Here is a 13793-nt window from a genome sequence, read left to right on the forward strand (position 1 = left end):
GGATGTGGGTCACAGCTGTCTGCAGATAGCACCTGAACGCCCCCACCCCTGTTTTGGCTCCCGCCCGGACAAAAACGGGAGCTTCCGCGCCAGCCAACCTGTTTCCCTCGTGATAAGCAATCACACCGCGTGCTCGGATGCCCACCAGCCCAAACCCCCCCCCCCCCCAAAAAAAAAAAAAAAAAAAGATAAGAGCGCGCGCTCACATCAATTCAGAGGGCTCGAAATCTTCCACGCCCGTTGAAGGCGTCATTTAAAGGCTCAACACCGCCATCCCGTGGCCAGACGACGGAATTACTTCACTGAGAGGCGACATCAGCTGCAAAAAAAAAAAAAAAAGTGCGGATTCGATTAAAGCAGACAAAAAGCAGATGAGTTAGCAGGGAATGCATTTTTTTATTGATTCTAAGCTTGGGAAAAGCATATCAGAAGGCACTGGAGTGGTTTATCAAAACAAACAAACGAAAAAAAACATCAAGGTCACAGTGAGGTCAAATAACAGCTCACTCTCAGCTCCGTAAAAATGGAAACATTTCGAAAAAGTGAAAGTGTTTTTTATTTTTATTTTTAAATTTACGGGGAATCGAGATTGATAAGCGATCCGGACCCCCGGCATCGCGCGTACAAATGATCGAATTGCGTGTTAAAGTGCAACGTTCGGTCCATCGGTTTTGTCCGATTCAAAATTCCGCGCGCCGGACGATCCAAACGCGACCTTGACGAGACGGCAGGCGAGAGTCGCGACTTTTGCGCGCGGTCCCAATTCATAATTCAGAAGTTACAAAAAAAAACCAAATCAGGTGTCGACATTCACCAGCCGCCGGTCGGGCGCGCTCGGCTTGACTCGGGTTTTGGCGCGGGCCGATGCAACCGCGACAAAAGGCGAGCGAGTGTGCGAAGGAAAGTTCATAAACGAGCAGAGCGGCAAAAGAAAGAACCCGGACCCGCGACCAGCCCGCCGGACCGGCGCCGCACGGCACGGGGGAGGCAATTACAACGCAAAATTGCTTTGAGTCTTTGACGCGCGGCTCGCCTCGTTTTGTCTTCATGTCACCGGCGCGTGCCGCGAATACGCCGGACGCCCGACCGGAACCGCGCGTCCCGGCGCCAGACTCCGAGCGCCTGAATCGCTCTTTGAATCCGGCTCGCGTGTCAAGTTTGAATTCACGGCAACCGATATTTCATAGATTCATTTAATGGAAGGAAATCGTTAAAAGGAGGATCAAGTTCGCAGACGGCGAGGAAAAAGTCGTTAAGTCATCAGATGCTCAGTAGTCCTTTGAACACATTTCATCACAGCAATAAAAGCAGAAAAAAAAGGAGCCACGGTGAGGTTTCGGTCCAAATGGACCGCTTGGCGGCTCGCTTTCGACTTTTCAAAAGGCCAATTCATTCGTTTGAGGTGAGCTGCCAGCACCGCTTTCCCGACCGGACTCGTCCTCTGATGCTACATACCACCGAATAAAATAATAAGAATAATTCACGACAAAGAATCTCCACGGTTAAAATCCGGAATTAGGAACGAAACAGTCCAAACGTCGCGTTACGGGAGGCGTGGCGACGGAACCGTCCGCCGAAAGAAATGTAAACAGTCTTCCGAGGCGTTGGCGAAGACCACTCGGGTCCGTCCCTCTCGAGTCTTGATCCCCGAGCGGCTTCCCAAAAACGGGGCTCGGGGGAAGCCCGAAGCCGCCCGAGTGGTTCTGCGGTGTCGGAACTCGCGGCGCGACCCGCTTTCGTCGCCCCGCCGCTGCGAGCAAAGTAGCGCGTGCCGGCGCCGCGCGGGGGGTGGGGGGGTCATCCCGGGGGCTGCAGGGCCCGTTGCGTGTAGCTGGAAAGCGCGTCCCAGTTTCTCCACAGGAAGGCCGTGAGGATGACGAGCAGGAGGGTGGAGAGGGTCCGCGAGCGCGTCCTCATCAGGGGGACCACGCAGTTGGCCACGGTGGACACGAAGACCAGAAGGACGGCCATGAGGGCCAGCAGCACGTTGATCAGTTTGCCCAGCAGCGTCCTGGCCGTGGCGTTTTCCAGACCCTCCAACTGGACCACTTGCTGTTGCTGCTGCTGCAGCTCCATCTTGGAAATCCGGGTCTGGCACGCCTCCAGCGCCTCCTGCGGAAGACATAAAAAAAAAAAAAAACGGTTCGCGCGTCGGCATTGAAGCGTTCTTGTGTGAAAAGCAAAAAATAAAAATAAAAAATGACCATACACACGTAATGAGCTTAAAGGAGCACACCAGAGATCATTCACTATGTATGATTTTTTTTTGCGTGATACAACTGCAAATAAGTATTTGAACACCCAACTGTAATATTTGGTCCAGTCGCCTTTGTTTGCAATTACAAAGGTCAAACGTTTCCTGTAGCTGTTCACCAGGTTTGCACACACTGCAGGAGGGATTTTGGCCCACTCCCTCCACACAGATCTTCCCGAGATCAGACAGGTTTCAGGGCTACCGCTGAGAAACTCGGAGTTTCAGCTCCCTCCAAAGATTTTCTATTGGGTTCGCGTCTGGAGAATGGCTAGGCCACACCAGAACCTTGGTATGCCTCTTATAGAGCCATCCTTGGTTTTCCTGACTGTGGGCTTCGGGTCATTGTCATGTTGAAAGACCCAGCCGGGACCCATCTTCCGGGAAAGAGGTTGTTCCCCAAAACCTCACAATACATGACCGCGGTCATCCTCTCCTTAATACAGCGCAGTCGTCCTGTCCCACGTGCAGAAAAACACCCCCAGAGCATGATGCTAGCACCCCCGTGCTTCACAGTAGGGACGGTGTTCTCGGGATGGAACTCGTCATTCGATTTCCTCCAAACACGGTGAGTGAAATTATGACCAAAAAGTTCCATTTTGGTCTCATCTGACCACAAAACTTTCTCCCATGACTCCTCTGTATCATCCAGATGGTCAACTTAAGACGGGCCTTGACATGTCCTGGTTCAAGCAGGGGAACCTTCCGTGCCCCGCATGATTTCAAACCGTGACGTCTTAGTGTATTAGCAACAGTCACCTTGGAAGCGGCGGTCCCAGCTCTTTTCGGGTCAAAGACCAAGTCCTGCGGTATAGTCCTGGGCTGACTCCTCACCTGTCTAAGGACCATTGAGACGCCACGAGGTGATATCTTGCCGTGTGGAGTTGTACAATTTTGTCTCTGGTGTCTTTGTTCAGCTCTTCGGTCTTGGCCACGTTACAAGTTTGAGTCTTACCGATTGTCTGGGGTCTGCAGGTGTCTTTACGCAGCTCACGACCTCACTCAGGTGCATCTGATTCACGGAAAATACATGGAGTGGAGGTGGGCTTTTAAAGGCGGACTAACGGGTCTTTGAGGGTCGGAATTCTAGCTGATGGACAGGTGTTCAAATATTTATTTGCACCTGTATCACACAAATAAATCATACATTGTGATTTCAAAATTTCAGACTCCCTCTGTGATTTCCAAGTGGGAGAACGTGCAATATAGAAGGGTGTTCAAATACTTATTTTCTTCACTGTTGACACAATGACGGCCCAAAGACAGTCCAGGCCATGAGAGGACGTGCACAGATCGTGGGCACCCCCTACTGGCACGGAAAGGAACCGCAGCGAAGGGGCAATTTAAGCGCTCGGAGAAATCGGAGTCATCGCCAAAGAACGCCGCTGTCGTGCATAAACAAACAAATCTGGGAAGATGAAAATCTTTCTGGTTTCATCTTCCCGTTTGAAGTGTCAACAAGGCGCTCGCGAGGGGAAGCGTCGAGACGCACGAACCTGAATGTCTCGCGCCCTCTCGTACGACTGGTAGGCGATCTTCTCCTCCATGCTGGCCAGCTCCTGTTTGAGGTTCAGGATCTCGTTCTGGTGAAGTTCCGTCAGGTCGTTGAGTTGCTCCTCCAGCCGCTCGCACCTGAGCCGACGACAACGCGTCATTTTTTTTTTATTTTTCGATCATCTCCGACAAATGATCGCAGACTTCGGGATCCGATTCGTGATACGCCGGAAGAACGCAGGTTAATTTTCCGATAATTCGAATGATGAATATGATTCTGAAGGGTCCCACGAAGACGGTGAAGAATACGAGCTTTATGACGGCGTTAAAGGTTATCAATTTGAGCCGGTTGGACAGCACACACCTCGCAATTCAGAACGTGATCCGTTTAAAATGTTGCCACGTTTATTCGAGAGCTATCGCTGGTCATAATTTACTTCACCATAAATATAATTTCACGTGGTAAAACTGATGCCTTAACCAGACAGTACCCGGAACTGTCCAAAGCTCGTTTTTGACACAGTTTTCCCCAAGAGGTCACGAGCAGAACGGCAAAACTTTATGCTGAAAACCGAAAGCCGGTATCCTGTCCTTTGGTCTGGGCGCTAAATTCTTAAAAGGTCAAGTCTCATGAAATGCATGATTTTTAGTATTATTAATTATTAATGGAAAAAAAAAAACGGGCAGCCGTTATGGACCCATCCGTTTTTTTCGCCACCACAAAAAAATAATTTTGACGTTTTTGGCTTTTTGTAACTCCGGCCATGAAAATCCTCTCGAGGGATTTGTTTCCGGCAAGAAGCAGGAAGTGACGTACGGGGGCAGGAGCGCCCTCCGGTGGACACGTTTGTTTCTAAAAGTTCAGTGGTTCCCAAAGTCAACCCGGGCCCGGACCCCCCAGCGAGTCGTTCAAAAAGCTCCCGGACCCCCCCACAACCTCAACTTTCGCCAATAATGTCGCGCTGGACACGGCTATGCCATCCTGGTACAAAGAAATACTCCATTTTCGTGGCTCACGTGCTCTTGCTTTTTTATTTTTGCACAATAAATCAAAACGTGGTTCAAAACCGGAAAGGGCATGATTCCCTTCCAGGCAATTTAATTTTTTTCGTCTTCACATCATGGACCGCCAGGAAAGACGTTTTTCACCCCCCGGGGGTACGCGGACCCCGCTTTGGGAACCACTGTACTAGTTTTCACTTGCGGGAAGCTAGCTCGTTGTTCCTTCGTGTTAGCCAAAATGGCGGCTCGTGGCGTTGCTGGATATTGCTCGAACGCTCGGGAGGAGGGATTCGCTCTTCATACTTTTTCCCAAAGATCCGGTTCGTCGTGAAAAAAATGGATTGCACGGGTGCAAAGGACGAGAGCTTTGTGGGTTCCAAATGGCAGGTAGGTGTGTATACGGCTACTGAGGTGGTTTGGCTGTGATCCGCGTATCATCTAAATATGGCTGGAAACGAAAGGGTAATATCGCCCCGGACACTTCACTCGGTTGTGAGATGTTCCCTTCTTTGAAAAGAGCTTCCGTGTCTGAAGGGGCGTGTCCTAAGGTAGGGGCCGCAGCCTGTTTTCAATGGCGGATGTCCCAGTGTGATGTCACGGGCAGAGAATGCTGCCAATATGGCGACCACTTGGATGTCGATGTTATATTTTCGTGGAGACATTGAAGTGAATAATGTATTTCTCATTTCAATATCTATTTTAGAATGTTTACAGGGATGACACTTGACCTTTAAAATACAATTGACTCCCGTTTTATCGTCGTTCCAAAATTTTGTGACATCAGAGATCCGCTCACGAAAATGAGTCATTTGGCAGTTAAGTTCGCCGACTTTTAATTCATAAATATTTGTTGAAAACATCGAACAGGATATGCATTTTATGGAACAGTTTAACACATATTTTCGTCTCGGTAAGATAACTTACGTTACAAATGACATGTTCCATACCCTTTAAAGAAATTCGCTTGAGATCAGAAGTGGCTGAGAACTGAACAACAAAGACTACGAGTAGAGTCCGGGGACTTACGGAGACGTCGTCTTTCCAAATATTGCTGGCGATAAGTGCGGGAGAACAAGATTATGAGGAGATAAGGTTTTGTTTTATCGTATAGAACGATAAAGGAGTCCGACGGAACGCGGGCGGGCCCAGCGTGGCCTGTGATAAATCAGCACATATCTCCGAATGATCACCTTCCAAAGTTCCTGCCGATGTGACCTAAGGTTGGGGGTTTTCACCTACGGGCAACTTTTTTACGGCCACTCTCACCTGAAGCGTTCCTCCTGCAGCGCCTGCATCACCACCGTGTAGTCTCGCTGGTAGTGGCTCTTCAAGCCCTCCAGGTTCTCCTCCAGCCTGGCCTGGCCCTCCCTCAGCTCCTGGACCTCCTGCAGCAGCATGTCCAGGCCGGAGGCGCCGGTCCTCTCCAGCGTGTTCCCCTTCGAGCTGGGGGGACCCCCGGGCGCCCCCGCGGTGCTATTGGCGCCCGCCGAGCCGGACGTGGCGCTCGAGCAGTCGTCCTCGCTCCCGTACCTCGGACTGGACTGCAGGTGGTGGCCGGCGCTGCCCAGCGAGCGAGCGCCCACCACGCCTTCCTCCCCCGAGGGGTCGTCCAGCGAGTCTTTGAGGGAGGGGATGTTGTCCGCGCTGCCGAACTTGTTTCGGATCAGAGAGGCGATCTCACGCGGTTTGGAGACGACGGCGCCGGCGGCCGAGTGGGTGGCTTGGGAGAAGCTGGACAGGCCTCCCTTCACGCTGTCCACCACGCCCTCGCTGAAACCCGTCACCTTGGCCCCCACGTCCTTTAACCCCTGCTGCATGTCCCGGAGAACATCCTTGGGTTGCCGCGGGATACCGTTGTGCTCCACTTCCCGCAGTTTCCGGTGGTAGTGATCCAGTTTCCTCTGGAGCTGCTGAATGGTCTGCGCCGACTTCTGGTTCTTTTTCTCAAAAACCTGCCAGCGACAAGAAGATTGCATTTCAAAGTGCGCCACTCACAAAAAGTTGGGGGACTAACTAGAAGCGTCACGAGTGAACTTACTTTGACCTTATCGAAACTTTTGGACGCGTACGTTCACCTTTTTTTTTTTTTTTTTTTAAACAGAAAATAAGTATTTGAACACCCTGCTGTATTGCAAGTTCTCCCGCTTAGAAATCATGGAGGGGTCTGAAATGATCTAAAAAGAGAGATCCAGAATTTGTGTGATACAGCTACAAAAAAGTATTTGAACACCCGTCTTTCATCCGTTAGTCCGCCTCCACTCCATGTGTGATCCTGAATCAGATGCACCTGTGTCATGTCGTTAGCGGTATAAAGACACCTGCCCGCCCCAGACAATCAGTAAGACTCAAACTTGTAACATGGCCGAGACCAAAGAGCTGTCCAAAGGCACCAGAGACAAAATTGTACAACTCCACACGGCAAGATATCACCTCGTGGGGTCTCAATGATCCTTAGAAAGGTGAGGAATCAGCCCAGGACGACACGACAGGACTTGGTCAGTGACCTGAAAAGAGCTGGGACCACCGTTTCCAAGGTGACTCTTGGTAATGCACCAAGACGTCATGGTTTGGTTCCCCTGCTTAAACCAGCACATGCCAAGGCCTGTCTTAAGTTTGCCAAAGACCATTTGGATGATTCAGAGGAGTCATGGGAGAAGGGTCACATGAGACCAAAATGGAACTTTTTGGTCACAATTCCACTAACCGTGTCTGGGGGAAGACGAAAGATGAGTTCCATCCCGAGAACACCGTCCCTACTGTGAAGTGTGGGGGTGGTTTGGGGGTGTTTTTCTGCACGTGGGACAGGACGACTGCACTGTATTAAGGAGAGGATGACCGCGGCCATGTACTGTGAGATTTTGGGGAACAACCTCTTTCCCTGAAGATGGGTCGTGGCTGGGTCTTTCAACCCGAAGCACAAAGCCAGGAAAACCAAGCAGTGGCTCCGTAAGAAGGATATCAAGGTTCTGGCGTGGTCTAGCCAGTCCCCAGACCTAAACCCAATAGAAAATCTTTGGAGGAAGGTGAAACTGTGTGTTGTCTGAGCTAGAGAAGATCTGTGTGGAGGACTGCGCCAAAATCCCTCCTGCAGTGTGTGCAAACCTGGTTTGACCAAATCGTAACATTGGTTTTCTCGGGTGTTCAAATACTTTTTTGCAGCTGCATCACACAAATCGTAAAAAAAAAAATATATATATATATATATAAATCATACATTGTGATTTTTTCCACAGTGGACACGCACCCACGATGAAAATTTCAGACCCCTTCCATGATTTGCAAGTGGGAGAACTCGCAATATAGCGGGGGTGTTCAAATACTTCTTTCTTCACTGTACGAGGCTTCAAACAGGATGTTGGCGGAGTTGAAGCGAGCTATGAGTGCCATCGGCAAATTGCAACAGAGAAACCGGGAGAATCACAGAAAGCCTTTTGGGACTAGTGCGTACTTGAGTTTTGGGCCTCGCGACAGGCGCGACAGCCCACATCGAGCCGGCGCCCGCGTCTACCTGCTTAATCCGCGTGCTTTGCTGCTTGTCCGCATTGTTGGCCAGTTTCAGGTACTCGGCGACGTTGTCGTCCCGCGCCGTCTGCTCGATCTTAATTTGCTCGGTGAGCTTGAGGATCTTCTGCTGCAGCTGGGCGATGGCGAGCTTCGTGCGCTGGGGATCCAGAAGCGGGTCGTCCGCCGCCGAGTAGTCGACCGCGGGGGGCGTCTGGCCCGGCCCGCTCACCTCCGACCGCTCGATCTGCGGCCGGCGAGACAGGAAGCGGAGAAGCCGAGTGACTTCAAAGGGAATTAAAAAGGGGATTAGCGAGGTCGCGGGTTTTTTTTTTTTTTTTTTTTGCTGACGGACTCAGAAAGCGGCTTCTGCTTTTCTGCAACCAAAAAAGTCATTTGGAAAGTGAGAAGTTGCGACGGCTACTCGCGGTCAAGCGTCGGGAAGTCGCACGGACGTTTTCGGTTTGCATTTCGGCCCGGGTCGAAAGAACAGAACAGAAAATGCTGGGCAGCCGGCGCCGTCGAACAACCGCAGGACGCAAAGCGTGACCGCGTCGTCCCGTGTTGCCGTCTTTTTGGGCAGGTGACGGCGTTATTTAAAGCGGTTCAAATCCGGCGCACGCGAAACGCCAACATTGACACCTTCAAAATGAAGTTTTCTCAAGAGTCGACCCTCAAGGCACCTCGCCCACCGGCTGGCGGGCAACGCAAGCCTCGCCCACCTCCTCTAACATGAGGCGCCCTCCATAATTCATAACGTCTGAATTTATTCCTCATGAGTTCTTGCACGTCCTTGGGTCACTTGAAGGGTCTACAGTGGCGGGGAGTGCTGGAGCCTATGCCAGCTCTCAACGGGCGGGAGGCTGAACTGGTCGCCAGCCAATCGCAGGGCACATCGCGACAAACAGTCAAACTCACAATCACACCTAGGTCCAATTTAGAGTCCATCCATCCATTTTCTTTGCTGCTTATCCTCATGAGGGTCGTGGGGAGTGCTGGAGCCTATCCCAGCTGTCAACGGGCAGGAGGTGGGGTCGACCCTGAACTGGTCGCCAGCCAATCGCAGGGCACATCGCGACAAACAGTCAAACTCACAATCACACCTAGGGGCAATTTAGAGTCCATCCATCCATTTTCTTTGCTGCTTATCCTCACGAGGGTCGTGGGGAGTACTGGAGCCTATCCCAGCTCTTAACAGGCAGGAGGCGGGGTCGAGCCTGAACTGGTCGCCAGCCAATCGCAGGGCACATCGCGACAAACAGTCAAACTCACAATCACACCTAGGGGCAATTTAGAGTCCATCCATCCATTTTCTTTGCTGCTTATCCTCACGAAGGTCGTGGGGAGTGCTGGAGCCTATCCCAGCTCTCAACAGGCAGGAGGCAGGGTCCACCCTGAACTGGTCGCCAGCCAATCGCAGGGCACATAGAGACACCCAACAGCCGCACTCACCATCACACCTCGGGGCAATTTAGAGTCCATCCATCCATTTGCTTAGCTGCTTATCCTCACAAGGGTTGTGGGAGTGCTGGAGCCTATTAACGTTGCGCGTTTTTGGGATGTGGGAGGAAATTGGAGTGCCCACCCGGAGAAAAGCCACGCAGGCACCGGGGAGAACATGCAAACTCCACACAGGCGGGGCCAGGATTGAACCCGGGTGTTCAGGACCGTGAGGGCAACGCTTTACCAGCTGCCCCACCGTGCCGCACCCAGGTGGCATGTGACTGAAAAAGGGCACTATGCATAAAGAACCCTACAATCAAATTGCGATATTGATGGGGTGAGGGATTTTTTGGGGTCACCCATGATGCAGTGGTACACTCGCCCGACTTCGATGTGGGCAGCGTTGGGTTCCGCCCCCACTCAGTGATGGCGTAAACGAGTGCTAATGGTTACCCGCGTCTACATGTGCCCTGCGACCGGAAACCAGTTCAGGGTGTGCTTCCGCTTTTCACCCGGCGTCAGTTGGGAGAGCCTCCAGCGCCCTCTCACCCTAAAATGGGACAAGCAGTATTAAAAAAAAAAAAAAAAAATGGATGGAGGGGCAACGCCCGTCCCCCATTTGGTCTGGCTAGCGCTTGTCCGTGTTTGTGCGCCGGGGAGTGTCTTCCCATTTCTCGCCCTCCTTTTTAGACATTATCGCCCCAAAGAAGAAAGCCGTGTCTTTTAGCAATGCTTGCAAAAATGCAAAAAAACGCAAAAGAAAATCCATCGCCATGGAAACGAAGCTCAAGATCATAAAAAGATTGGAGAAAGGACGTCGGCTAGGCTAGCCAGGCTTCAGTCGGTCGACCGTGGCGACAATTATTAACGTATTTTAGCGCATGGGAAGGGTTCCGTTCCTATGTCGGATACGATGATCCCAAAATAAGGTTCTTTGATACTTGTCCGGGTGGGAGAGGATTTCGGACCGGGTTCCTTGGCAATAGCTAAGCACCGCCTCCCCTTCTTCTTCTTCTTCTCCATCCACCTCTCAGCAGTCATGCTAATTACATCATCTCGTTTATTTCAATGTTTTTGTTTTTTTATGCAAAGTATTCTGATGTCAATTCTGACTTTCATGGTGGAATCCGACTCAAGTCGAATTTTAAGTCATGTCGCTACTCAAGGAACGGATCTCAGTTGTAGACCGAGGTCTCCTCTCTCATATATATATATATATATATTTATATTTTGATGTAAATTCTGACTTGAATGGTGAAATCCAACTTAAGTCAATTGAGTTGTGTCGCTACTCTAGGAACGGATCTCAGTTGTAGACCGAGGTCCCCCCCCCTCTCATTAATATTAATTAATATATCGATATACATTATATAGATATATATCTATATATTAATAGTGGAATGTATTTTTTTTTAAAAAGTATTTTGAATTTGTATTCTGACTTTAATGCTGGAATCCGACTAAAGACGAATTTTGAGTCATGTCGCTACTTTAGGAACGGATCTCGGATCTCAGTTGTAGACCGAGGTCCTCTCTCAATATATATATATATATATATATATATATATATATATATATATATAAATACTTTAAAAAAACAAATACATTCCACCATTAATATATATTAGAATGTATTTGTTTTGTTTTTTTAAGCATTTTGATATAAATTCTGACTTTAATGGTGGAATCCGACTTAAGTCGAATTTTGAGTCATGTCGCTACTTTAGGAACGGATCTCGGATCTCAGTTGTAGACCGAGGTCCCCTCTCTCTCTCTCTCTCTCTCTCTCTCTCTGTTAATGGTGGATTCCGAATTAAGTTGAATTTTGAGTCATGTCGCTACTCTAGGAACGGATCTCAGTTGTAGACCGAAGTCCCCTCTCACTCTCTCTGTGTATATATATATATATATATACATATATATATATATACATATACATAGGTGTCCTCTCTCTCTCTCTCTCTCTCTCTCTCTCTCTCTCTCTCTCTCTCTGTGTATATATATATGTTAATGGTGGAATCCGACTTAAGTCAAATTTTGATTCATGTCGCTACTCAAGGGATGGATCTCAGTTGTAGACCGAAGTCCTCTCTCTCATATATATATCTATATAGATATATATATATATCTATATAGTGATTTTATCGCTGAAAAGGACAAAAAGGCACGCACACTAAGGGTTTAGTTTTTGAGGGGTTTGGACGGAGGCTGAAGCAGGCACATCAGGTGAGAGACCACACGGGAAAAAAAAAAACTGTTCATAGGTTCAAAATACTCATCTCGAGAATAAATATAAATTGTAAACTTCACAGGAACAGGTGGATCCGCGGCTCTTTCCCACTGACACACAGATGAGCAAAGATATCAGACTTTTTAGGGGGGGGGGGGAGCGTTTCCGGTCCAAGTGGCCGCAGTGGACCGACCTAATGGCCCCCTTTTGGCACCTGAATGTGCACAGCGGTTGGGATTCAGAAATTGGGACACTTTCTTCAAGTGAAGGATTTTTTTTTTTTTAAATGCAGTTCACAACACGCCAGCGCAACAAGCTTTTCATTGTTTTTTTTTTTTTTTTGCACTAATTATAATCCCTTTAAGTCTTTTTAATGTGCGCTTCACATTTGTGAATAAAAGCTACTTAAAGCGTCTAAATGTGTCCAAGACCGGCTCATCCCCGCAACAGGTCTGAGCACTCTCGTCCCTCCCCGACACTTGACTAACCTCATTTTAAACACAGCAACAACAAACAAACAAAAAAACCAAACCAAAAAACTCTGCAAAACGCGCTCACCTTTCCGTTGCCCAAACGGAGGAGCTGCTCCCAGTGCATATTTTGCCCGTCGTGTTTTCATCTATGATCCGGGAACGTTTCCAAAGCCGCGACGTCGGCGTCCGTCTTTATGTCGTCTGCCAAAAAACGGCCACAACCGCCAGTCGAGCGAAGCCACCGAAGCGGCGCCCGGCTCCGACCCGCCCGGCTTGTTGTGAAAGTTCCAAGCGGCGCCTCGGGAGAATATCGAGCGAAACCCCGCCTCTGTCGTCACTTCCGATCCGTTCCCCCCCCCCCCCCCCCCCCCACCACCACCACCAACCAACCAACGGCCCGGAATCTGACGTCATCGCATAGCGTTAGGGGCACTGATTTAAAAAAAAAAAAAAAAAAAAAAAAAAAAGACTGGATGTCACCATCCGCCATCTTGAAACTCCCAAAACAAGCATGTCGACCCGTGTGTTAATCACCAGTTTCGTGGCAGTTTTTTTTTTTTGTTTAATTTAGAAAGATTTACTTTGACACTGTTAAAGTTTGTTTGTAAAGTTTTTTTTTTATTTTCTGATGAGCCTAATTCACTTTTTGTTTACTGTTCTTGTTATAGGCCGACAGTTTTTCACAAAAAAGCAATGTACATATTTTCCCAAACTTCGTCAGTGTTTAAGCAAGAAAACACATTTTCTGTGAAATGTTTTTGATGAATTTCATAATACAGAAGTCTGCAAATTGAATTTGATTTTCAAATGCGAGGAAACAAATTGAAATTTTTGTCTGAAATAGGACGTCGCAGAGACAACAAATGAACATGTATTTTGCCATTGGAAGTCCATATTTCCAAAATTATATTTAACTGATTGACTTAAAATGTAATGTTTTTATGACAAAAAAAATGCTTAGTTTTTTTTATATGTTATGATGATAATGCTTCGCAGCGTATTTCGGGAAAAGTTAACGTGTCAGGGAAATTGGGCTCTAGATAATATGCAAGGTTTCTTGCTGGTCACGCTGTTCTATGTCTTTCCTTTGCACTTTTTTTTTTTTTTTGGCTTACAAAGTCGAAAATTAAAAATCCTTCATGTTACCATAACTGAAAAAATGTCAAGCTCACACGACCAGTTTTAATTCCACGTGCCAAACTTTGAGGGAAAAACCCGAGCGTAATCCAACCTGTAAACCTTGTCCACCACATGTTTTGGGAGTACCAAGATGGCGGCCAACTGGCTTTCAACCAATCGATGTGTACGCGCTATCCAGTCTTTGTTGTTGTTGTTGTTTTTTTAGATCATTGCTCTGCCCACCAAAATTGAACCCCTCCATGACTTTTTGGGTCAAATT

The 13793-nt window shown here is 48.7% G+C and overlaps 1 protein-coding gene across 4 annotated transcripts in view; it reads right to left on the reverse strand.

Annotated features, from left to right (window-relative positions):
* Window positions 1-376: 376 nt before the first annotated feature.
* Window positions 377-13793, reverse strand: part of tmcc1a (transmembrane and coiled-coil domain family 1a) — a 54479-nt gene continuing 41062 nt past the window's right edge. For 3 of the 4 annotated variants that reach the window (XM_061845651.1, XM_061845656.1, XM_061845666.1), the window contains 4 exons: window positions 8256-8495; window positions 6014-6699; window positions 3748-3883; window positions 377-2112 (listed from right to left, as the gene is read on the reverse strand). In XM_061845651.1, coding sequence (XP_061701635.1) covers window positions 1798-2112; window positions 3748-3883; window positions 6014-6699; window positions 8256-8495 — 1377 coding nt within the window. In that variant the 3' untranslated portion in view covers window positions 377-1797. Of the gene's footprint in view, window positions 2113-3747; window positions 3884-6013; window positions 6700-8255; window positions 8496-12479; window positions 12711-13793 lie in introns of those variants that run through there. The other variant, XM_061845674.1, reaches the window with a different exon arrangement.

This window comes from Syngnathoides biaculeatus, chromosome 2 (genome assembly GCF_019802595.1).
Source record: "Syngnathoides biaculeatus isolate LvHL_M chromosome 2, ASM1980259v1, whole genome shotgun sequence".
In the NCBI taxonomy this organism is placed as follows: domain Eukaryota; kingdom Metazoa; phylum Chordata; class Actinopteri; order Syngnathiformes; family Syngnathidae; genus Syngnathoides; species Syngnathoides biaculeatus.